Genomic DNA, 26092 nt, shown 5'->3' with positions numbered 1-26092 from the left:
TTTATAAGTCCCAGAACAATGTACCGGCTGAAACCCCCTCTCCTCAAGCCTATGCACAGTGCCAAATTAGCCACCGCCGCTTAAGTTAAATAGAGCTGCCCAGCTCTTATTGCTGCCACCTAGAGGTCGTGTTAGGTTTTTACACAGCCCGAGACGCCATCCTTCCAATTGAATAATGAGCCACCTCCCCCGCCCCGCCCCGCCCCCCCCATTCCTTCTGCGCTCGAGAGAGGCACTTCCGGGTTAGATACCCATTATAGCCGGCTCGCGACCAAAAGAGGGAGAGGGGCGTCGGCGGTTGCCATGGGGGACGAGGGAGGCGAACGCGCCTGCGCGCGCGGGCGCGGATGGGCTGCCTCGGGCGCGCGCGCCGAGTCCTCCGTCAGCCCCGCAGGGAAGGAGGGAAAGGCAGGCAGACGAGTCGGCCGGGCGGCCGCAGAGGCGGAGAAAGCTGAGGCAGTTCTTGAGGCGCTCGCGCTGCCACGACTTGGCCGGGAGAAGGTGGCCGCCGCCGCCGCCGCCGCCGCTCCGCGAAGGTGAGCGAGAAGGGAGGGAGGTAGCCCGGTGACCCCGCCGGCTTTGCCCTTCGCGACCCCCGCCGTTCCTGGGCGGCCCGTGGCGCCTCCCGGGTTTCTCCTTCCCCCCCTCCCCTTGGCTGGGGGGGAGGGGCGGCGGCCGGCTTCTCTCTCTCCCTCCCTCCCTCCCTGAGGACCGGCTGCTTTCCTCTCCCGCCTTCCCGCTGCAGGTTTGGGCGCGGGGGGGGTGTCTCTCCTCCTCTTGTCATCGTCCCCACAACAATCCCGCGAGGTGGGCCGAAGCTGTGGAGACCGACTAGCTAGCCCAACGGGGGTCTTTTAGGACAACTCCAGCCGCCTTTCCAGTCCTGTCTTCCTAGCGCATCAGTCCCCGTTGCGAGGGAGCCTCCATGGGCAGGAGTAGTATACCTCCTCCTCACCTGGTTTTTATCAACAGTAACAGAGTTGGAAGGGACCTTGGAGGTCATCTAGTCCAACCCCCTGTTCACGCAGAAGTCTCCTGCGTGAGCAGGGGGTTGGACTAGATGACCTCCAAGCTCCCTTCCAAATCTGTTAATTTGTTAAGAAAAGCCCTGCTCTGGGGCTTCTTCCTGAAGGCCCAAGGATGGAAGAGGGGCTCCTGGGGGTGACTCTGGGACTCACTTGAATTCCTGCCCCAACCAAACCTTAGGCTCTGTGTTCCCCTTTCTTCAGTTTTCAGTTTAGCTCTTGGAATTGCATAGGACGCTAACCCAGGGAATGTCTCTTTTCAACCCCAGGGTTTATTTCTTCGGTAAAAGCTGAAGGGGTGGGGAGAGAGAGAGAGAGAGCTGCCCTTTTGTGAGTCACCAACCCCTCTCCAATATTACCAGGAGGTTGAGCCCTTCTACTGTCCCATAATGAGGAAATCTCTCCTCTTACTTCTAGGGGCTCTTGTTCATCTCCCCCCCCCCACCCCCCTTGCTCTTTCAGTATTTGGAGGTGGTGGGGTGGGGTTGCTCCAGGACGCGGTGGCTCAGCGGCTAAGATGCTGAGCTTGTCGATCAGAAAGCCCAGCGGTTTGAATCCCTAGTGGTGCGTAACGGAGTGAGCTCCCGTTCCTTGTCCCAACTTCTGCCAACCTAGCAGTTTGAAAGCATGTAAAAATGCAAGTAGAAAAATAGGGACCACTTTTGGTGGGAAGGGAAAAGTGTTCTGTGTGCCTTCGGTGTTTAGTCATGCTGGCCACATGACCACGAAGATGTCTTCGGACAACGCTGGCTCTTCGGCTTTGAAATGATGAGGACCTCCCCCTAGAGTTGGGAACAACTAGCACATATGTGCGAGGGGAACCTTTACCTTTACTCTTAGGGGCTCTTGTTCATCTCTCTCTTTCCTTTTGCTCTTTCAGTATTTGGGGGTCGGTATGGGGTTGCTCCTCTTTCTCATTCTTTTTTTGTGTGTAATGTCTGTTTCCTCTTGTTCTGCTTGGCATGTCTTATTTTTCCATGCTCTCCGCTCCTAAAGCCAAGTGTTGCTGGCTCTAGCTACACAGGTAGTTCCTATTTAGCAACCATTTATTGTGATGGTTTACTCAGTTCTTAAGTGAAGGGTCATTAAGCGAAACCAGCCCGTGTTTCTGATCCTTTACTTCGGCTTTCCTTTCTTTTGCAGATCTGTGAAGGTGGAAAATGTGAGGATGGGTTGCCAGGTTCCTTTTTCCCCTTAGGAAAGATATCCATATCTGCAAAAAGTTGCTAAATGAGAACTACATTAATTCTTTATTATATTTGCTATCTCCAGTTTCTAGTCTACATTGCTTGTTTATGTCCTTCTGCTTTTCAGACACAACTAGTCTTTTTAGGGGTGAGGGGCTGTTTATCATTTGAAGATTTTCCTTTATTTTTGATGCTTCCACTGCCACATGGATACAAGTTTATTGCCAATTTATTTTTATAGCTTTCTTCTTTTTACAATAATTGTTGGACTTAATTCTTCACTTTTTACCCCATCTATTGATTGGCCTGATTTAATTAAAACAGGAAACTGATTTCATACAATGTGAATGAGCAATCTGAAGCCCCTACTTTCTAGAGGGAAATGTTCGGATGATCCACTGACCTTACTTACCATAAAGTGGTTGATTTGTTTCTGTTTCCTGCCATGTGGGAAGAGTGAGACTTATCCACTGTGTAGTGGGCATCTGACAGAATAACACTTTAGTATTCTCTTTCGAAGCAGCCTTGGTGAAGGAGGAAACAGTGCACTAGGGAAAATAAACAGTCCTTCTATTAGGAAAAAATTAAGTGCTTGCCCTGCCTTAGTCAGAATGTATAATTTCCTTATTCATGAGTGTGGAGGGCTGACGGCACAAGCAAGTACGTCATACAGATGGTGATTTTTAAAATGCTTTAATCCTCAAATTTTGAGGCTTGAGAAGGTAAATAGTAAATAAACTTCTGTTTATTAGCATAGAAATTATATTTTACATTGTTCAGTTTCATCCCTTTACTAGTTTCTCAGATTCATGAATATTGGATAATTCTATTGGATTACAGTAGTAGTCACAATCATGTGCCCAACCATATCACAGAGTCAGAGTTTGCCACAGAATCAAGGATGTTCAGAGTCAATTTTCAACCCACAAATTGAGATCTACCCTCAGCCATATCGAAGAATGTGCTAGGCAATTGATTCCTCTGCATGTGCCTTTCTAATTTAGAATTCTTCAAGTTGAGCTCAATTCTATTTTTCGGAGATTTTTTTTTCCAACTTCCCATCTAACCTTGAACTCTGGAATCTCTTGTTGGTCTATCATCCAAAGGCTACCAGGCCCACCACTGCTTAAGTTTTGGACAATAAGCAACTTTAGCTAGATGCTACCACCTAGGGGTTGAAACCGATAAACTCTACTTTGACAAGGTTTGTTTTGCTAAAACATAAGTTTCTTCTGTTACTTTCAGCAACTTTTCCTAGCATAGCAGATTGATTCTAGCAGATTTTTTTATTAGCTTCTTGTTTCTTCTGTTGCATAACACTGAAAAACAAAATCTCAGGAGAATACAAGAATATACGTATAACATAGTTTTCTTTGGAATCCATGATGATCGGTAGTCTACATTAACGGTAACAGTGCTACTGGTATATGTTTGCTGGAAAAGGATACTAGGGGAAAAGTAGGGTTTTTAATATGAAAAAATATGCATAGTTAATAGTTTTACATGACTTTGATTGATAATTCTAGTAGGTAAAAACGTTAACTTAATTTTTCCATTGAGGGACTGCTCAACACAAGGAATCTATAAATTTATAAAATCCCTATCTTCTGATCAAATATATTAGTCATTTTATTCATTTATTAAAATAGACCAGTCATGAGTGAATTTAAATTCTATTAAGCTTTCTGGTTCTCTTGCAGTTGTTGGTATATGTTAATCTCTTTGCAAATGCAAAAACTGAAACAGAAGCTATTGGAGCTGGCTTATGTCATCTCAGTTGGGTAATTCCTCAAAGCAAGAATCCAGCATTCTGGACTGAACACAGCACTTTTCATCTACTAATTCACTATGTTTTGTTTGCATTGTAGATTTCTTGGTAAATCAACATTTTATTTCTGTTAACGATCTTTATAGTAGAAAAATCACTTTGCATTCCCCTTTTTGTTAAGGGAGATTGTTGAAATACGGCTCTTTAATCAAGGCCTTAATCTGTTTACCAAATTAATTCAGTTCTCTATGTTCTTCTCTTTTTAAATGTCCTTCCCACTCAGAGAAAATGTAATGCACTTTTAGGGAGTTATAATATAGAAATTCACATTAAAACACTCAGTTAACAACTGGGCTTCTCAGTGATCTCTGTGTAAAGAGGAATAGCCTAATTTGCAGTAATTACTTTTACTATAGAATCTTTCTCCTATGGCTACTGAACACTCGGAAAACCTTAATGCTGGGGTATTATAAGTTGAAATATTTTGGAATTGTGAGTCATCAAATTCGCAATGTGATCATAGCTGCAAGTTACTTTTCATTCTTTCTTCAGAAATACAGACTGCCCCAATGTTCTCTGAAGATTTTTAACTTCATTTTTAACATTGCTGAATATTTCTTTGTATATATATTTTTTTCTCCTTCCACCCACCTGCTTTCCTAATTTTGGCATCTAGGCAACACCCAAGGTCATCATTTGGCAATTCCTCCAGATCCTTTGCTGTCAGTAGAAGCACTCCAGGAGCCTCCATCTCAGACTGACCTGGTTTACCAGGTATCAGTCATGTTCCAGGCCCTGATAACCTGCAACTCAGATTATGCTGTGATTGTCCTCCAATGAAACTGTTAGAGGCTGGCCCAGAATCTGAAATATGGGTAGTAGCACCGTCATCTGGTTAGTTTGCTAAAAGGAACAGCCTGTTGGGAACATATTACGTATGTCTGTTCTGAGCAAGCAGCACCCTGAATTTGATCCACGCCAAATTCAGAGGTTGCTCTGATGTTTTAAAACTCAACATGTTTGGTTTCTGCCTTATGCCATCTCTCTGGAATGAGGGCCCCTCCCCACATTCAAAGAGCCTCCATCCTATTAGCGTTTCAGGGGCCCTGAAGAACTAGCTCACCCTTTGATGAGGCTGTTTGCAGACCCTTTTTTTCCTTTGCTCCCATCCAGTTTCATCATTTCTGCCATCTTTTTTTTGCCTCCTTGTTTTTAAATATATTTAACAATTCATAAATTGCACAAAGTCACTGGGAGTTGGGCCACATATAAATTTAATAAATGATTGTTGTTTATGATTGCATAATGGATTTGAATATTGGGAATTAGCAAAGATGCCTATAATAAATTGTATTTATTAAAAGTCCCTCAAATGTGATACTTGAGACATTGTGCAGAAATGAATTGTCTCAATACAGATACTTTGATTGCTGAATGCCCTCCTTGCTCAGTTACAGTTTGTGTCTTATTAAGTCTGATGTAAATGTCTTGTTTAACAAGCAGGACCTTTCTTGAACTTACACATTTTCATCTTTTGTTTACTTCTAAAGTTTTGTTACCCTACCTAGGTGTTCCATCTGTAGCAATTTTAACTTTTATTGTGGTTTTTTTTACTTTTCTCCTAAATTATTATGTAATCGCAATAGCAATAGCACTTAGATTTATGTACCGCTTCATAGTGATTTTACAGCCCTCTCTAAGCAGCTTACAGAGTCAGCATATTTTCCCCAACAATCTGGGCCCTCATTTTACCCACCTTGGAAGGATGGAAGGCTGAGTCCACCTTGAGCCTGGTGAGATTCGAACTGCTGAACTGCAGCTAGCAGTCAGCTGAAGTAGCCCTCAGTACTGCACTCTAAGCACTGTGCCACCTCGGCTCTAATGTTATTGGTTTTAATGTAGTATTTCTTTTTGAGGCTATTTTTAAATATGTCTTTTAAGCAGGCCTGTCAAACTGGTGGCCCACGGGCCAGATGCATCACAGGCCACGCCAACCCTGGCCCCGCAGAGGCAAAAGACATCACGATACGTCACGTGATGCGATGGAGTTTTACACCCGTTCTTTAAAGTAATATAACTAAACTTCTATTGTTATCCAGTTGTGACTTTCCTTGAAGGGCATGTGAAAAGCATGGTAGGCCAATATTAATATTCTGGAACTAAAAATGAACAGGTTGTAACCTTCCTTCCTGAGCACAAATCAAATGCCATCATTATGGAGACCATGCGTTCCAATGGGCAGGCAGAGGGACGGAGAGGAACCCTTTGCCAGGTCTGTTCTCCTTTCCGTCTGGTACATGTAGTAGACAGGCACTTAAGTAAATTGTATCCACTCTGTTGGGCCAGCCAACCCTTGTCTTTAAATGCTCTTCAAGCACATAGTGAACCACAGTGCTTATTATTAATTTTTATGCACAGTGGCACAGGTGTCATACCTTGTTTCCCTGAAAATGAGACCTCCCCGGATAATAGCCCAATCGGGCTTTTGAGTGCATGCACTAAAATAAGTCCTCCCCTGAAAATAAGCCCTCCCCAAAAATAAGCCCTCCCCTGAAAATAATAACTAAGTCCCCGAAAATATTGCAACACACCAGCAGCCATGAGGTGACCACACTCGTCGCCTCCTGCACCTCAAAAATAATAAGACCTCCCTGAAAATAAGGCCAAGTGCTTATTTCAGGGGTCAAAAGAATATAAGTCTTATTTTTGGGGAAACACGATATCTGAGGGGCTTTAAAATAAAAAAGTTCATACAACTGGTTAATTTCTGATAATTAAATCATTAGTGAACATCTGAGTAGTAAATAGAAAATACGGTATTTTAAGAGAAATGGATTGTGTGAAAATCAAGTTGACTGTTTCTGAAAGCTATTTAACTGGTATCCATTATGCATCTTTTATTAAGCTTTTATTAACATTCAGATTGTAAAAGAATTTAATGTTTAAATATCAGATACTGGGTCCTGTTAAAGAAGTATTCTGTAGCTTATTATATTTGGTGATCTATAAATTTTCAGGCCATGATTCTATTTGCTTTTGTCTCATAGTCAAGAATGACAGGATGCTTGCCAATTTGCCTATCATGATGTAGTACCTATTTCTGATGCTACAACATCAACCTGACTACACAGGCCTCCATCTAATCTTGGAATGTCTTAGGGTTTCTGGATTCCAGCAGATTGCATGTCATGTCCTGTCTTAGACAAAGGCTGACTCCATATAGAAAGCCAACAGGTTAGAGCAATGTTTCTCAACATTGGCAACTTTAAGACACGTGGACTTTGTCTTCTAGGCTGGCTGAAGAATTATGGGACTTGCGGTCTACATATCTTAAAGTTGGTAAAATTGATAAAACTGTATTAAAGTTTAACTGTATTAAAGCCTGTTTGCTTCTGAATTCAGGACCTATTAGGTGTCATCAGGATCTTCTGCAAATCCCATCTGGATTTATTATAATTTTTTAGATGCAGTTTTTCAAGATAATTTCCAAAAGCATCATGCAATGCATATAAACAAATAAGAAACAATACTTTAAAAAGAAAAGAAAAAAGCAAGAAGCTTCTAGATCCTTTCCAGAAGCTAGCTGGTGGTAATAATCTTGTAGGTATGGGAAAGAAAGAGAGGAGACGTCTTCCTTTGTCCAGTATCAGTTTCTTGTAAATGAGCATGTGTCATTTCCTGGAAAATTTAGTTGCTCATCTCTAAAATTATTTTGGAGACAAAACAAAAATAAATTTGAAATACATTGGTTGGATGTAATTGACTGAGTCATGTGACATTGGGGAGAATCTATGATATATGTCAGATTCCTGCTAGCAAAGCAAAAAGTTAGGGGAGAAAAGAATTCCTAATATTTCCCCCCATCTGTGTCATACATGCTGTCTTAATTGTCGTTTCTTCCTGAAGGAAAGTTGGAAACTCAGAAGAGCTTTGTTTGGTGGATCAGAGATATTCTTTAATCTCATCCACATTTACTCCTTGACGCCCCCCCCCATCCCTCCCATCATCAGAAAGTAGCAGATATTTCTGCCCCTAGAGCACAGGATGAGCTCTAATGAGTTGTCCTTCTCCTCCCCATGGAAAAGGGGGTGATCTACTGATCTACTGTTTCTTGGATGCACTGAGATCAAATTGTACAATCTGTTCCTAGAACCTTCATGTGTTCCCTGGAAGGCTTAATTTACTCTTTCAGAATGTGCACTTCCAGAGGTGGTTTGTCTGTTTCCAGAATGGATTTTTTTGGGAACAGGAAATGTATTTTAAGTCTTTGGATGCAGCCCAGTGCATGGGAGTCTTATTTAGGCCTGTCTCACGATAAAAGACTGAGTATTTTGTTGGAAGAAATGTCCATCTGGGTCCAGTTCCAAGTGAGGAGAAAGACACTGGAAAAAATGGTGGCTGTTGGGAAAGATGGTTTTAATGGAAGACAGGATCACATGGTTTGAGGTCCTGGGCAAAAAAGGGAAGAGTGCCTGGGTTTTATGCCCTCTCTGGGCTTTTAAATTTGAGCTTGTATTCCGATTGGTTATCAGACTCCCAAGGGGCCATGCCGGAGTAACTTTGTAGGTTGTGTTTTGAGTCCCAAGTTTGAGCCTTGCTGGGTGATGATGTAATGAAAAGGCTTTGGGCAATTCTTACTATGGCTCTGCCTGAAGGAGGTAGATCTTTGTTATGTAGAATAGACTGCCCCAGGCCTTAATGGCCCATTAACAAAGTGGAGTGGGGGTTGAGTTTCTGCCTCCCTTTTAGGGGGAATATTCTGCCCTTTTAATATTTCCTAAAATATTCCTTTTTTTCTAGGAGCCGGGTGGGTGCTAACTCCCTACAATTGCATCAAGCTTATTATTCATATCTGAATAAGCAGTGACTCCTTCCTACACTAGGAGTCAACGAATTGTAAAAAGAGCCAGGGTTACTACTCTAAGATCAGACTTTATTTCTGCACATAATGACTAAACCATTAAAAACAGCCAAAAATAAGAAATGATAGAAAAATATCTTCCTTACTGTTTTTGTTCTCTCTCTCCCCTTCTCTCTTGGCTCATTTGAAAGACTCTTCCTACAAGCGCAGAATACAGAGGCAGAAAGAAGCTTTGAATGGACAGTGATTAATGATACAATGAAGGCCTGGAGTGATAGTCAGTCAGACCTTTATAGCAGTGACCTAGAAGAAGAGGAAGAAATGATTTTTGGAGAAAATGAAGAAGACTTGGAAGAGATGATGGATTTAAGTGATCTTCCTACCTCACTCTTTGCTTGCAGTGTTCATGAAGCAGTATTCGAAGTTCAAGAGCAAAAGGTAAAGAGTTTTAAGAACAATAGTGCTGTTGGCAAATGTAGTTCCAGTTTATTAAAATTAATGTAAAATTTATTGAAAATCAAATATGGGGCTTTATTCAAACAATGTATGCTTCTTTTACCATAGGGTAAAAGATTAATACTAGTTATTTTATTATACAAATGGGTGAATTATATAATTAGATAGCATATAAAAAAACCAAAAATTCTGATTTCTGCTCCTAACCGCAGTCTAGAATATTGCTTTGGGATCCAGTATTGAGTTGTAACTCTACTTAGAAGTAGATTACTGCATGCGTCCTCAGATATATTTTAAACAAGTGTTGTAAACTTTCAGTTCTTTGTGGAGTATCTGCTTTGTAAGCAAAAATCCAGGTTCAGTTCTTGATATTTTAGAGATACCTAATAAAAACCGATTCCTCTTTGAAATCACTGCCACCAGGTACAGAGCGTATAGCTCAATGTAATCAGTTGTATGTAAACAAAAACAGTTCATTTTACAAAGATTCACAAATGTTGTGTAGTCATTGTGTGGTTTGGTGCTGGCATGGTAAAATGGGTGAAATTTAAGGATGGCCACAGGCAAATTTTTCTGGATCAGAAATTTCAACTTGCTCTCTTCCCAGCTGATGGACCACTGGAGGCTTATGATAACATCACCCAGAAAGGGAAGGATTGAAGATTTTTGGCCTTTTTCAATTTTGTTTTACTTTAATGGCAGTAGGAGGCTAGTCATTCCCATTTCTTCTTTTTAAACGGTTTTGCATTCCCACAAAAGTTATAAGTGAACCAATCAGGTGTACAATTGATCATGATGAAGGGAACCATGACTTAGCACGATGAGAACCTAATTCGTTATTTTCAGTCCCAAGCAAATTGGGAAGCTCCTAATTGTGATTTTTTTAAAAATTAGGGCACTCAGTAGACATTTTCCTAGTAGTTTAATTTATTCAATTGAAACACCACCTGATTCCACCTGGTCCCATAAAATGAAAGAACAACATAAAAACAGAATACAATAATTATAAGAGAATAAAACAACAACCGACAAAAAAACCCCAATCGCAGAACTGGTAACACTACCCAATCCAGCAGGGGCTTCAACCTCATAACCCAAGGTCTTGTGAGATTTGCCAGGTCTTTTAAGACTTTTTGGAATGCCAGTAGGCTGGTAGCCAGACAGATATCAAATGGGATACCATTCTAGAGGGCAGATGCCATGACAAAAAGGGCACTCTTCTTAGGTCCCTATTGATGACATTATTGTTAATTAGGAGGAAGGAACATGGAACATGCTAAATTTGTCAGATTGAAGTGGCTGGGCTGAGCATGGAGTAAGTGGTCCCTCCAATAACTATTGTTGGGCTTTATAGGTTATAACCAGCACCTTGAATTGCATGCAGAAGTTGAGATGTGAAGTGAGGAGGTGTTAGCCTTGTGAGGTAGTCCATTCAGAGAACATGCCCAGATGAAATAAATATACTTTATTGTAATGTTATTTCAACAGAATCTTGCAAGTCTGAAAGTACATTCCTCGTCACCTTTGCAGCTCAAGAAACTAGGGTGGCTTTTTATTACAGCACTCCCCAGACTGCTGTCTCCCAAGGTCATTCCAACATACCATTGCACTGGGACTCCAGTGACTGCCTGAAGGGCTTCCCAGTCCAGGAAAGGGCACAACTGGTACACTAGAGGAAGTTGTGCAACTATCTTCCTGGGCACACCTGCTGCCTGCTCTCAGATTTTAAAAAAACACCCTCCTCCCCTTCTTGGGGTCTCAACTGGTGCAAAACCTGGTTGGGTACAATTCTCAGAGGGGATCCCCCCCCCCCCGGCCCCAGACCAAACCAGGCATCGGTCAAACAAGCCAGGTCAGCATCCATCCATAGTAAGATCATGAATGAAGGCAGCTTTGTTGCATCCCAACCTGGCATTCATGGTCAGCAGCTGGAGCCCAGGGCCAGTGAGGATACAGTAGGACAGTGGATGGAAGCCAAGGGCTGGACAGTCAACTGATTTGAAGCTGTGGCCCCATGTCCCCACCCCTAGTTCCATGGCATGCTTCCCTCTGCCATCACTCTTGTCATAATAGCAATAGTACTTAGACTTATATACCGCTTCATAGTGCTTTTATAGCTCTCTCTAGGTGGTTTACAGAGTCAGCCTATTGCCCCCAACAATCTGAGTTCTCATTTTATTGACCTTGGAAGGATGCAAGGCTGAGCCAACCTTGAGCCGGTGAGATTTGAACTGCCAAACTGCAGCTAGCAGTCAACTGAAGTAGCTTGCAGTGCTGCACTCTAACCACTGCGCACCTCGGCTCTTTCCCTTCTCCCAGTTAAGGCACATTTGCCCAATCTTCCTTCCACCTATGACACACACAAACCTGACCCAGCGCCCTACAGCTATTTTCCTATGTACGGGATGGATGCTGTAAGCTTGCCTCCCTTGCAGGAATTTCTTGTATGTCTTAGAATCCAGATAGATTAACTTCCATATCATACTTCAAAGCCTGATTCAGCTATTGGATGAAAGCTGCCTTGAGGCCATGCTTAACATCAAAACTTTTCATTTGGAATTCAGTTTTTCAAAGAAACATATTATTTATTAACAAATCTCCCTCTTTCATAGAACCAAAGCATATCATAATTCTCAAAATTTAAGAAATTTAAATATCACGAGGCAGGGTTTTTTTCCCTATCTCCGTATACCTTTCTCTAAATTATTTAAGTTTTTGTTGAAACAGAGAGAGACTGAACCGCCAAATGGAACACACTTATTACTTTTCATTGTCCTGACAGTCATAAAGCAAGGTTAATCACGCGTAGGCAGGCATGTTTCCATGACAGCTCTAGTTGAGGCTGAATTTGTTTCTGAAGAAACTGGGACTTAATTGTCTATTATACTTTGGTGACAAAACATGTTTTTTTCTTCCTTTTTTCAAGTGCGGTGTGAAATACAGTTTTAAAGGAGCTCTGTGTGCTCATTTATATTCATGAAAGAAATTTAGAAAGCGGAATAAACTTTTCCAACATCTTATTTAAAGTCTTTTAAAAATATGATTCATTGCAATATAGATTGCTTTAAAGGCTGTTGCTTAGGATAGGCGTTATTAACTGAATAGGGTATAGTCATATTCACTAGTTGGAAAGTTGGACTGGATCCAGAAAGAACTGGTTGAATCCTCACTAGATAGTGGACTTTACTCTTAAACTTGAATTTTAATTATTCATATGCTACCCATAATCGCTTTGGCTAATGAGATGAGTGGCATATAAATTTAATAAACGGATAAAATATTGTATTATTTTTCAACATGGCTGGCAAATCATTTAGCTTTCACAGATCCAAGGACTATACTTTAAATCAGGGTGGGGAATCGTGGCCTTTTTATGACTTGTAGACTTCAACTCCCAGAATTCCTGAGCCAGCCTGCTGGGCCAGAGATTGTAGTTACATTGTTTGATCATGCTGTAACTTTACTAAATAGTTATGGCCATTTGGGGCTTTTTTTACATCAGAAAGAAAGACAGGCAGATAAATACTGGACTATGGAGCGGATTGCTCTCAGAATGTAGTTCTGTGCATGTTTACCTAGAAATGGATTCATTGAATAAAATGCAGCTTATTTCTTAGACATTTATAGAAGAGCTAGGCCAGCGGTTCCCAACATGGGAAATTTGGTTTATAATGGGGAAAATTTGGACCTCGTTTAAACCAAGTTAATGGCCTTTTACGTGGGGCATGGCCAAAATAAGGTTGGGAACCCCTGAGATAGGCAATGGTGTAGGAAATGAATCTGGCCCTTTTAGGAACTACATTAAATACAGTGTTGGAAACAGAATAGCAAAGATAGTTCTATTAGATATTTCCCTCTGGAAAAGAATGGACTAGGCCAGTTTGATATAAAGGCATCAGAATAGAAACTGGGAGGCCGAGATATCTAGTCCTGCCTTAGGCACAAAGCCAGCTGGGTGACCTTGGGCCAGTCACTTTCCCTTAGCCCTAGGAAGGAGACAATGGAAAACCCGAAAAACCTTGCCAAGAAAACCACAGAGACTTGTCCAGGCACTCTTCAAGAATTGGACATGATTGTCGTAGTATGTATGTTATTTATTTTTCACTTTGGTTTCTATGGCGGATGAAACACCAGGACAGTCACACTGTGTTCGATATACTTATATGCAAATAATATATATATATATATATATATATATATATATATATATATATATATATATATATATATATATATATATATATATATATATATATATATATATATATATAAATAAATAAATAAAAAGAATTGGACACGATTGAACAGAAGGGAGTGGGGGGGGGGTGAGGAATGGAAACTAGATCCAGAGTGAAATAATAAAAGGAGTGGCTTGATATGGGGGAGGTTTTACCCAGAAGCAGCAGAAGGGATAACATTATTAGGGAAGGACTCCGATGTAAAGACATGTTCTGTGTTTTTAGAGCACCTGTTTCCATCCAGAGACTGCCCAGTGGGCTGGGGTGTGGTTTCCAGAATTACTGGCTGGCCGGCAATCCCAACCCAAGTAGAGAAGGCTGCTTTAACACGTGGGACCCAAGAGCCTGGCAATGGAGTGGGATAGAGGCCAAGTGCTTTTGACACAGCAGTCTGTTTCCTTGCACTGGGTTAGGATCCAGGACAACACTCTCTGTTCCTGAGATGGGATAAAAATGTGGAATTGGGATAGAGGAGATGAATTTGAAAAGCTTGTGTAATAACCCACTCAGAGCCTCTTTAGACTGAGCAGAATAAAAATCCAAATACTGGAAGTTTATGTGTGTGTGTATGTAGGTACTGTATATGTGATGTATATAATATATGTATGTATGTATGTATATTTATTAAATGCATGTACATTTGTTAAGTGAATGTTATCCCGTTTTACGACCTTTCTTGCCACTGTTGTTAAGTGAACCACTGCAGTTGTTAAATTAGTAATACAATTAAGTGAATCTAACTTCCCCCATTGACTTTGCTTATAAGAAAGTCTCAAAAGTTGATCAGATGACCCTGGGGCATTGGAACAGTCATAAATATGTCAAGCATATTTCAAACTTTTTTCAGTGCCGTTGTAACTTTGAATGGTCATTAAATGAACTGTTACAAGTTGAGGACTACCTATATTCTGCCTTTATTTGTTCAACTCAGGCCAGTGTGCAAAATGCTCCCACCTCCTGTTTCCCCCACAATAACCCTGTGAGGTGGTTTGGGTTCAGAGAGAGAGGGGCTGGCCCAAAGTCCCCCAGACAGATAATAAAAGTTGGACTGTGCAATAATCACTCTCTGAGGGTAGGAAGGGAGCCAGCTACTAAAAGTATTCTTTCATCATCTGATGAAGTGGAATCTAGCCTTTCCTTCTGTAACAAAATATCTCTGTCTAATGCATTTTATGATAATTAGCATATATCTGTTCGAAGTTATGAAATATCCTTGAGAGATGCCAGGTTTCTCTTGAAAACATACAGCATTGCACTTCTCAAATGGTGGTCATTGATGGTAGCATTTGATGTTTCCTTATGTGATACATTGTCTTGTTGCATGTGTTCGTCTTTTTGCTTTTTGTACATAGTCAATGACAGAAATAGAATTTGATCTGATTTGATCTTCCACCATCTGAAACCAGCCTTGCCTACATCCTATCAAATTATTCTGGGATCAGTGGCCTCTGATCTGCTTTATTTCTAAGTTTGAGGAAAAGATACATTAAAAAAAATATCTTGTCTGACTGGTGCTTTCTGTTAACTTGGTTTTTAAAAATGAAATAGCCATGTTTAAGGTTTCTACCTTACTCTAATATTATTTATACATACCTGGAATGATGCCCCCTCCCCCATCATAAGAATACTGATTTTGATTTTGTATCCTGTGTAGCATATTTCTCTTTTGACACTCGTACAGTTATTTTTTTCCTCGTTCATTGCATGGAGCAAAGAGGCAACAACCAATCATGGGAATGTTTCATGGCGAAAATTAACCTGCTTCGATTATGCTGATCTGGTTCCCTGCAACCCTTTTGTTCTCCCCGTAATCCTGATTTATTCACTTGGCTACCTCTGCAGGATACTCCCTCCGGTGTTCCAAAAAACAGGGTGCACAAGGTCGTCTTGGTCAAGCATACCTAGCTAGAGGTGATGCAGTGCTAGAGAACTTCCTTTTTTATTTTTTTTGCAAGGGCTCCTTCCTTCTTTTAATTCATAGGCCCACTCCCCTGACCTTGGCAGTAGGGCGGGGAGAGCCCTCTTGCACTAGGGCCAAAAGGGAAGAGGGTGAATGGAGAAAGAAGGTGGCATTTATTTTTGGCTGCACATCGCCCTGGGCATCCATAAATGAGAATTTCTTTGCCTCAGTGATTCTGCCAAGGACACATGTAATAATAGGTGGCTGTTTAGCTTGCTGACCTCCAGAATAGACGAGGGGGAGAGCGGGAAAAAGCCCAAGAGTCCGCCCAGCGCTCTGGGAAAAAGACTGATAACATGTGGCCATAAATCAGATATATGTACACTTTTTAAAGCAGTTGGCTTAACAGCTTTTAGATGGAAGAGGGGAATTATGTAATAGCTGATGTAATAACATGCCAGGCAGCGGCTGGTTGACTGGCTGGGAAATCATGAAATGTAACAGGCTGGCTTGTATTTGTTCTGTCCGTGGAGTGGGCTGGGGTCTGCGTGAGTGAAGCAGACCTCGGCTTTAAAAGGCTTCTTTTCTGCAGAAGTGGGATAGTCCAGTATTTCTGTTCAGTAATAGGTAATATTGTAATGGCTGTAAAATGAGTTATAGGAGTTGATCAACTATAAACATTACAAATTTAATGTTTTCTCGCTGCATCGTTTCTGTAATCGAAAAACAGGTCCTCTATCTCGTGAAGCTCTGTGGGCAGAGAGATTTCCAGAGATCTATGTGACCTGCATTTGTGATGTTAGTATGGGGTTAAACATTTTGTTCAGTCACTAATCATGCTCCAATAGTCACCTAAAAGGGCATTAATACAGCCATTTCCATCTCTTGCCACTAATGGAAGAATGATTATACCAGATACTCTTACCCCCTACCCCCTACCCCCCCCCTTTTTCTAGAAACTTCATATTTAGCCCTATGTGTGAAAAAATAAACCTCTAGTAAAAATGAGTCAGGCAGATGTGTTCAATGCTGGTGATTCATGAAATGGAAATGTTAAGAATTTAGACCAGTTTTTCTCATCCTGAGCAACTTCAAGATGTGTGGACTTCAACTCCCAGCATTCCAGTTCTGCTGACTGGGAAATTCTAAATGTAAATTATGCTGCATGGTTAACAAGGCAAACTAGTTTATTTACCGTATTTTTCGGACTATAAGATGCACCGGAGTGCTTTTATAAACCTTCTGCATGTCCATTTTTGCAAAGGGGGCGGGATTTTGGTAGGCCAGAAATGCTGTATTCAGGATATAAGATGCACCCAGATTTTTACCCTCTTTTTGGGGGGGAAAGGTGTGTCTTATATTTTGAAAAATACAGTATTTATTTAGCATATGATATATCATACACAGACTAGCAATATATATTAACATTTCACCTAGATTAGACAAAACACAATAAAATATAAGTGTTAAAAAGATCTATGTTCAAATACCAATATCTAAGCCAGCTAACCACTGAAGCACAACATTGTTTATATTTTTTTAAAAAAACAGATACTGGGCCGGTATATGTCCTCAGCTGATAGCCAATCACGATGTGATCTTCAGTTTGATATAAGACCCTGTAGTCATCCTGAGGGGAGGATACTATGCCCCATTTATACAAAGTGTCCTGGCAAACGCAATATGAGGTGCGAATCTTATTCAGGATTGTCCACTGCTGACATCCAGACTACTCTGTACTTTCCTAACTCTCAAAATTACATGATAATGAAAAGGAACCCCAATACATGGTAGGTTAGCAGACTTGGCTTATGACTTGATAGAGCTCATCAGTTTGGGTTCTGGTGATTTCTGCCACTGTTCTGTTCAACTAAGTTTGTACATTGGATATAGGAAACATTAGACAGAGAATTAACAAGATTTTTGGGATTGCCTGTAACCATATATGTATGAAAATGACCACAATGCCATTATTTTATGGATGCCTTCAGCATGTTAGTAAAGAAAAAATGGTAGATATGCAAATATTAAGGAGGACGTGGTGGCTCAGTGGCTAAGACCCCCAGCTTTTTGATCAGAAAATTTGGCGGTTCAAATCCCTAGTGCCACAAAACAGAATGAGCTCCCATTACTTGTCCCAGCTTCTGCCAACCTAGCAGTTCGAAAGCATGTAAAAATGCAAGTAGAAAAATAGGGACCACCTTTGGTGGGAAGATAACAACGTTCCATGCGCCTTCGGCCTTTAGTCATGCCGGCCACATGAGCACGGAGACGTCTTCGGACAGCGCTGGCTCTTCGGCTTTGAAATGGAGATGAGTACCTCCCCTTAGAGTTGGGAACAACTAGCACATATGTGCAAGGGGAACCTTTACCTTTATGCAAATATTGACCATATTTGATGGTAGCAGGTAGCAGCACTAAGCTGTCCTTGACTTTTCAAGGGGAGAAAAAGCCAAGCAGGATCAAACCTGGTTAGTACCTGAATGGGAAACTAGGATATCCCAGACTATAGGATAGATGTAGGCTGAGAGAGGAAGCCAGCACTAAGGTTCACTGATTAATTTATTGTTTCAGAAAACAGGAAAGAAAGAAAATAATTGTTAATCCCTCATTTTTGGAAATAAAAAAATCTGTATAAATAAAAAACCTTCCATTAGTCAGTAAGATGTATAGCTATATTGGACATGGAGAACATGCCTTTTTTTAATTCTTCAGTAAATCTTCCTTGGTTTAAGAAAGGAGTCGCCTTCATGCACATACTGTATTACATTTATTTTTCTCATGGCCAATATGATCTTGCTTTTAGGGTTGCCAAAATGCTCAGCTTAGCAGGTCAACATTGGAAATACAGTACAATTCTGATTGCCCTTACTACTCAGGGATCAGTCTAAAATGCATGCAGTGTGGCTGTTTGTTGGAAAAACAACATTAATACTCATTATCTGGATGAAGCAGCATATGGTACTGTATCTGGAAGGTAATAGGATGAAGGCCGTTCCTTTTTTTCTGACTTAGAGAAATCTTACTAAATTCTGCTTACACTGTGATTCTTATCTGCCTGTGAAGGATCATCAATTCTAAATTTGGAATGCTGGAAGAGAGAAACTGTGATGATGAGAAGCAATTTTTATACCAAGGTAGTCATTGAAAGGTTTCACTAATCTTGGAAAGGCAAGATTGCAACCATAGGCAAGTTATGTGAACTCCGCTGTTATATGCTGAAATTCATCATTTTTAATGCGGAAGTCCTCAAACTTTCTTGGTTCGTCCTGCCCTTAGTGTCTCAGTAATTTTTTCATGACACTCCTGGAAGTTTGTGCAGTATCCATTAGAAGTCTGTGTTATTTTCCATTGCTCCTGTGAGTTAATTGTGGTAGCCCGAGGCACCTTGGCACATGGTGTGAAAATCATGGGCTTCGTGGAATATCCAACTTAAGTGCAATATGTACAGGTATGAAAATTAAATGAGCTTAATGCCTTGTACAAACCAGTCATCTGTGAGAGCAGCCAACTACTTGCCTTGAAGCAAACAAAAAGGGCATTTTTCATGTTACAGATTCAGCCTGGTCCACGTAACTCTTAGTTTTGCAAATCTGAAACTTGGGTTCAAATGCCTGTTGTGCTAATATCACTGGATTACATTTAAAATCTATAATATCTCGACTCCAATGTTTTATTTCATGGGATTCCTATGATTGTGACAACACTGTAAAGCAGGGGTGTCAAACTCGATTTCATTTAGGGACACATCAGGGTTGTGTTTGACTTTGGGGGGGTTGGCCAGGGGGCGTGGCCAGTTTGACATCACTCATCAAGACTCTTGTTTTGGCCACAGTGGCCTCCTGCAGCCCTCTGCCAGTGAAAGCGGAGCCCAGGAGCTCTGTTTTTGCTGATAGAGCACCACTGGCTGGCCTTTCGCTGTTTGCAGGCCAGGCCCACAGGCCAGATCTAAGCACCCTGCAGGCCATGGATCCATGGGTCTTGAGTTTGGCACCCCTGCTGTAAAGCATTCTCAGATAAAATTTCTCTATATGCATGATTCATCTGCAACCATGTTAAATTCATAGTGAATTAAAAGGCTTTCAAAGTGTGAATTGCCATAACAGTTAGTTGTTTAATGAAAATCTGATGGATGCTCATCATACTTCTTGCAGATTATAGTGGGTGCATTATTGGTTGGTCTGAAGGGTCAGGTCGAGACTGATCATCCTGGAGAAGGTCTATCTGTGTGTTTGCTAGGAGTCAATTTCGACTTGATGACATTATTCAATTACTGTATATATTTTACTCTAGAAACAATAATAATGATAATAGCAACCACTAGATGGCAGTATGAACATAGCATTATATGCTCTTTTGAATACAGGTTATTTAAATGCAAGAAAACCTAATTACATGAGCCTGTGTTTTTCCTGTAGATATTGCAATAAAAAGTAAAAAGAAAAACCAACTAAGCAACATTCTAGGTAAGTTTGTGTATTGAAGTAAGCTTTGAGATACCTTTGTTATGTATTTTTTTTCTCCTATCCTTAGGAAAGATTTGAAGCACTTTTCACAATCTACGATGCTCATGTTACGTTCCAGTTATTTAAAAGCTTCCGAAGAGTAAGGATAAACTTTAGCAATCCAGAAGCAGCAGCCAGAGCACGGATAGAAATCCACGAGAGAGATTTCAATGGGAAGAAATTGAAGCTATATTTTGCCCAGGTATACGTGTTTCTTAATTGACTCCCCAGCTTTCTATTAAAAACAGAAATAGTTCCCAGGGACCCTCCTCACCTCTGCTCCATATCGTCTACTAGTACAACAGTTTTTATGTTAGTTAGTTAGCATAATTATCTTGCCTTTTAAATGTCCCTTTGAAATCCTTACTGGCAAACCCTGCCTACCTTGTGATGCTCCTGAGGCAAAAGAAGCTGCTTTCATAGGGTACCTGTAGTCCTTTCACCACAAAAACAGGCTTGGAGAAGTTACCGTATTTTTCAGAGTATAAGACGTACCCTTTTCCTTCAAAAAAGAGAGTGAAAATCTGGGTGCGTCTTATACACTGAATACAGCATTTTTGGCCTCCCGAAACCCCACCACACTTCGCAAAAATGGCCGTGCATAGCCTTTAGAAGGCTTCCAGAATGCTCCTAAGGGCTGGGGAGAGCAAAAATGAGAGAAATACAGGCTGTTTTTTGCTCATTTTTGCCCCCCAGTCCTCAGGAGTACTCTATAAGCCTCCTAAAGGCTATGCATACCCTTTTTTTTTTTTTTTTTGACAAAAATTGGCTGTTTTGGGGAGGTCTGCAGAGTGCAAAAACGTTTCTTTTTATTTGCCTCTTCGAAATCTTGGTGTGTCTTATACTCTGATACGTCTTATACTCCGAAAAATACTGTAAATGCATCCTTCACGAATAACTCATCAGGACAGCTGATGAACAAAATCGCTAGAGAAAATCCTGTCTATTGGGAAGTCATCTGCATGTGGACCATTATGTTTTTGCAGATGTGCTGTGATGTGCTATATCTGAATGGTCAGAAAATCAGGAAGTCTCAGCTTGATACTACAAGCACACACACACAAGGCCACGCACAGTATTCTGGGCTTGGCAAAAAAAAAGATTATTTTTTTACAGGATATTATTTGAGATATTATTCTCAATGAGAATATATCTGCTGAACAAAACTCTGCATTGGTGACGGGAAGGGCATCCAGCCAGTAAACACTCAGCTCCATTCAGTTGCCCAGAGTCTACCCTGCAAGGGATTATGGGGTCATTAAAAATGATAATGATGATTTCTGTGCCCTGCATCAGTTACGCAGGATTTCTCTTCTCTTTATTTCCACTGTGGTAGTCCTACAAATAGGCAAGACATTCTGCAGTGTATGGAATCCTACACTGAATCTTCCCACCTTCTTTTCAAACCCTTCTCATCTGCTCAGAATTCAGCAACATTCGCCATAAAACTGTAGGCCTGTCCACATGGCTATATAGGCTATTAAAAATATTGGAAGGTGACCAAAAATTCTACTTCATCCATGGCAGGAGATAAAAATCTTAGCACTGATTCAGCAGGGAGTCTTTAGCAGCTTGCACAGCTGTAAAATAAAATAGGAATGACCTTTCTTGCTAGAATACTGAATAAGTGGCTACTTAATGGATGGTTACTTAAATATATCCTTAATTTGGCTCAAGCAATATGTTATTTACTAACTACCCTGGTAATTGTTTAACTCAAATGGCTAGAAGAAAATTAACTGTGCACTTAGAATCCAGTGTCTTGTCCAACCGGTGAAATGTAACCCCAAATAATCTTTACAGCTTTCCCAATTTTGCATCCTCTAGATGTAATATATTATACAACTCCCAACATTTTTAGTGGAAATATTAAAGGAGAAAGCAGCACTAGAGAGACTTTGTAAAAAAAAAAAATCTGAAATATTTTGTGCCTTACTGTTCTGACAACCTTTGTTCTTTCAGGTTCAGGTGCCCAGTGAAGTGGGAGACAAGTCTTACCTTTTGCCCCCCAAGCCTGTCAAACAGTTCCTGATCTCTCCTCCTGCATCCCCACCCGTAGGATGGAAACCGAGTGAAGATGCTACTCCTATGATAAACTATGACTTGCTTTGCGCTGTTTCAAAATTGGGGCCTGGTAGGAATGTTTTATTTTTCCCCATGTTCTGTACTGATGCACCTGTCTCTATTCAAGAGTATAGTCCTGAGGAATTCACCTCTGTCAAAGATGAGGATGACCCGTTTTAGATAGTTTTAGAAGGGAAATGGGCATGTTTGTAGAAGACTCAGGCTTCTTTGTAGGCTATTAATGAATATGAACTTTGATGGATGTTATATACATACATACATACATACATGTGTGTGTGTGTGTATGGGTGTGTGTGTTCGTTCCAGCATAACTCGGGAACGCACTTGTGTGTGTTCCAGCATAACTCGGGAACGCACTTGCTTTCTGGAAACAAATACTGTGGGGGTAAGACACCCCTAATATACCTCGGGAGAGGGGATGTTCTGTTAAGATATAGTCTGTTGTGCCTTAAAATGGCTTCTACTGTACTGACGTAAAATGACTTCTACTGTACAGCGCAGTGGAGTTCCCATGGTAATGGCTTCGCAATACTCCACAAGGGGGCTCCCTCTGGTAAAGGGGAAAATCCAACATTAGAAATTATGTTTGGTCTGGACATTTTCAACAAAATATAGGTGTACAGATACAACTTTTATAGGGTCTCACAGAACAGTTGCCATATAATGAGCCCAAAGCCCCCAATATAATATTTCAAAACGCTCCCTGATAACATTATGTTTCAATGGTAACCAACCAATTTTATTGTATTTATTTTGTACAATGACAATAAAGACTATACTACTAAGATGTCATATTTGACATTTGCTGGACTATTTGCTATGCTTATCATGAAAAACTGCTTTTAACTTAAAGAGCTCTGAAGCTGGAAGAGGCCAAGGTCCACCTAGGCTAACAAATTATGTTACAGATTGGCCAATTCATGGAGCTCACACACATAAAATGAAGATTAATTGGTTTCTTTTATTATGACTTAAAGGATATTTCAAGTCCTTTAATGGTTACTAGCTGATAACCCAGCGTTGCTCGGGTATTTATTTATCCTAATCCTGTATTAGAGAGGAAAAGCCCTGATTATCCTTCCCCAACCTGGTGCCCTTGAACTGTATTGGGTTTGAAATCCCACAGCACAGGCAAAGGGGCATTGATGTCTAATATCTCTGGAGGGCCCCAGAGATTATCAATCGATCATTCAAGAGCTTGAGATGATGTGCCCACCCAGGGTTTGATTGTGGCACCACTCTTGCTCCCAGGCAGAGGAGACAAGACAAGGTGGCTATAGTTACCTGTGAGACGCTGGTGGCTGGAAGAGATGCTGTTCCACCACAGAGTACTGCATTTCAGACCCTATTTGTGAAGTTGGACATAAGAGTTCAAAGGGGACTGTTGCCCCTATGCCAGCCTCCTTGCTGCATGCAGAATCTTCGTTAGAGGATTGCCCGAACCAGGAGCAATTAGAGGCAGCTTGGGGATGTATGGTTACCATGGCAAGTGTACAGCAAGCAGGCTGGAGAATTCTGGGACTTAAAGTCCATACATCTTAAAGTCGTCAGGATTGAGGAACGCTGGTATAAAGAGTTGCTTACCATGTCCCATGTCTGTCATACTCTCTAGGGGAAAAGTACGAGCTTCATGCTGGAACCGAATCCACTCCAAGCGTTGTGGTCCATGTGTGTGAAAGTGAAACTGAAGAGGAAGAGGAAGTGAAAAATCCCAAGCAGAAGATAGTGCAAACTCGGCGCCCGGACCCACCACCCACCTTAATAAGTGAAACAAAAACTCTTGAATGTATGCTAGAAGTAGGAGGTGGGATGCACTACTGATTCGAAGCTATTTAATCATGGCAGTGGATGATTACTCCCATTTGCATTGCTGCATCCTGTGTAGCAGCAACGGACTCCTCTTGCTATCATCTCACATCAAGAAGACATTTTGAAGAGCACTTTAATTTTTAAGGTCAACTTCCAAGATGTAGCAAATCCACTAGGCTGCCAATCCTAGGAGAGTGCCATTTCTGGTAATCTATGTTACCATCCTCTTGGTGTTTGTAAGGCTGAAGGAACTTGGCTGCTGCCATTTGTATATGGGCTACCACATGGTTTTGTATGTGAGTCTTTCATGCATATTTTTGTGTGCTGGTGTATACCATGAATCTGATTCACTTGATGTTCTAAGTAATCTAGTGACAAATTATACATGTAATGTACAATGTACATTGTTATGAGTAGGAGAATCTCAAACTGTTTTTGAGGTGATAGAATCAAATATTCAAGCAGGTTTGTTTTTGTGGTTTCTGGGGTTTTTCTTTTCTTTTCTTATAGGTGCCATAGTTGTGTGTGTTGAATGTCAAGGTATTCTTGTGAATTGGTGTAAGACAAAAACAAATTGGGAGTTGTAATAGTTCTTTTCTGCCCACTGCAATTAGGAAACTTAAAAAATTGAAATGCCCATAAGGATACAGTGGAGAATGGATTCATTACCTTTGGAGCACATCTTTTTGATCTGTAGTTTTCTACCTACTATGGTTATGTCCTACATGAGATACAGTATTTCCAAAGCAAGGGGTATCTTCTCCTGCAGCTTGTTCTTCATAGTCCGTTTTCAGAATATTCTGGTTGGCCAAGCGAGTAGATTAGCCCTCTCGATCTTCACTTTCCCGTCACTGTAACTGTTTTCCATTATGTATGTATTTATCATTTCTACGATCAGGTCACACATGCTGTGTCAAGATGTTTAGCCATGGTTTGTTCTACAAGCCATAGTAACCTGGTTTATTGATGAAGCTAAGCCAAAAAGAAACCAGCTGCAATTATGTCTTATGCAATATGTGAATCAGCCTGATGTCTTATAGAGAATGCAAGTCAACATTTCCCAGTGAGCTTCTGGTTGAATTGCTTGTTTATTGCCTGATTTTCTTTTTCTCCCTGGGCATCAAATCATGTAGCTTAATTATATCTGAGGAAGTAAGGAAAGAGGTACATCAAGATAACTTGCATTCTGCTGTGCAGGAGGAAGGTGACCGTTCAGGTACAGAAACTTGAGAAATAAGGTTAGACCAGTTGTGCAAATTGTTCTCTATGCCTGCCTTTCTCTTCCCAATGTCTTTCTGCAAAATACCACTTTTATTCAATTATTTATGTAATACTACATGTCTGAAAGTAAATACTTTTTATGGCTGAAATAAATGGAAAAACAGATACAGGAAGTGTTGGGTTCTACTTTATCTCTATAATCATCAATTACTACCGATGTGTTTGTGATCCAAATTGAATATAGGGCAGCAGAGTCAGTTTTTCATCTTCTCTCTTTTTGTGGATACAGCCTAGAGTTGGAGATGGTTATCCTATTTTTCTTAGAACTCTTAGATTTCGGCAGCCGAAATGTAGATGACCACCAGATGGCAGCACATATAGTTTTCTTGTTCTCTTTGCTGCCTCTAATGTTCATTAAATTTTTGTATCACAGAGTTAAAATTTTAGATTAAAAGATGAGCAGCTCTAGTTCTGCTGCTCATCTTTTAACCTCTTCTTGGCCCAATTCCCAGGAAAAAAAAATCCCTTGGAATTATTTCATTTCTTCCACAAGGAAAAGTGAGGAAATCACAAATGATGCCTAGCTACTTATAGTGATTCAGGATAGTATTATTTAATTTTAAGCAGGATTTTGCATTGGTAGTAGATCAATAATGTCTAATTTTAAAACTCCTGTATCACTAAATTTTACTGGGTGGTCTTGAAGCAGTTAAATACTCCATCTAATATCTGGGAATCTGAAGGATCATTGGACAACTTATGCAACTGTAAGCTCTTTTGATGCAAATGTATTAATTTAGAAGGAGGTGACTAAACGCTGCCAGAGTAAACCTTAGTTTTTACTGTTATTTTAAGAACAATAACCCAGCTGAAGTTTCCCGCAATGTAACTTAATTCTGATGTGAAGTCAAAACAAAACTCAGAATACTTATTCTATAGAGAATTATTAATTATTGACAGTAAATGTGAGGAGCCTGCTTTGTCCCTGCCACAGTACAGAGGTAGGTTGCTCCCAGTTTGGCCTGGATCAGTAGGGG

The 26092-nt window shown here is 40.7% G+C and overlaps 1 protein-coding gene across 1 annotated transcript; it reads left to right on the top strand.

The window, feature by feature from the left end:
- Positions 1 to 307: 307 nt before the first annotated feature.
- On the top strand, positions 308 to 25222 carry RCAN3 (regulator of calcineurin 3). The gene is made up of 5 exons (XM_087728349.1): positions 308 to 536; positions 9033 to 9279; positions 19969 to 20142; positions 21903 to 22074; positions 23638 to 25222. The coding sequence occupies exons 2-5, from the start codon at positions 9100 to 9102 to the stop codon at positions 23844 to 23846; spliced, it is 735 nt and encodes a 244-aa protein (XP_087584475.1). The 5' UTR covers positions 308 to 536; positions 9033 to 9099; the 3' UTR covers positions 23847 to 25222.
- The last annotated feature ends 870 nt before the right edge of the window (positions 25223 to 26092 follow it).

The sequence above is a fragment of the Thamnophis sirtalis genome, unplaced genomic scaffold, assembly GCF_051295495.1.
Source record: "Thamnophis sirtalis isolate CommonGarterSnake01/CBP01778 unplaced genomic scaffold, rThaSir2_p1.2 scaffold_13, whole genome shotgun sequence".
Lineage (NCBI taxonomy): Eukaryota > Metazoa > Chordata > Lepidosauria > Squamata > Natricidae > Thamnophis > Thamnophis sirtalis.
The sequence above is the reverse complement of the archived record's forward strand: the minus strand, read 5'-3'. Positions and strand labels throughout refer to the sequence as shown.

What these genes read in the sequence shown, in the direction of transcription:
- RCAN3 (XM_087728349.1), top strand. Translation starts at nt 9,100, where the DNA reads ATGAAGGCCTGGAGTGATAGTCAGTCAGACCTTTATAGCAGTGACCTA. An exon ending in TCGAAGTTCAAGAGCAAAAG is followed by an intron (nt 9,280 to 19,968) that starts GTAAAGAGTTTT and finishes TCCTATCCTTAG; the next exon opens with GAAAGATTTGAAGCACTTTT. An exon ending in TGTTTCAAAATTGGGGCCTG is followed by an intron (nt 22,075 to 23,637) that starts GTAGGAATGTTT and finishes CATACTCTCTAG; the next exon opens with GGGAAAAGTACGAGCTTCAT.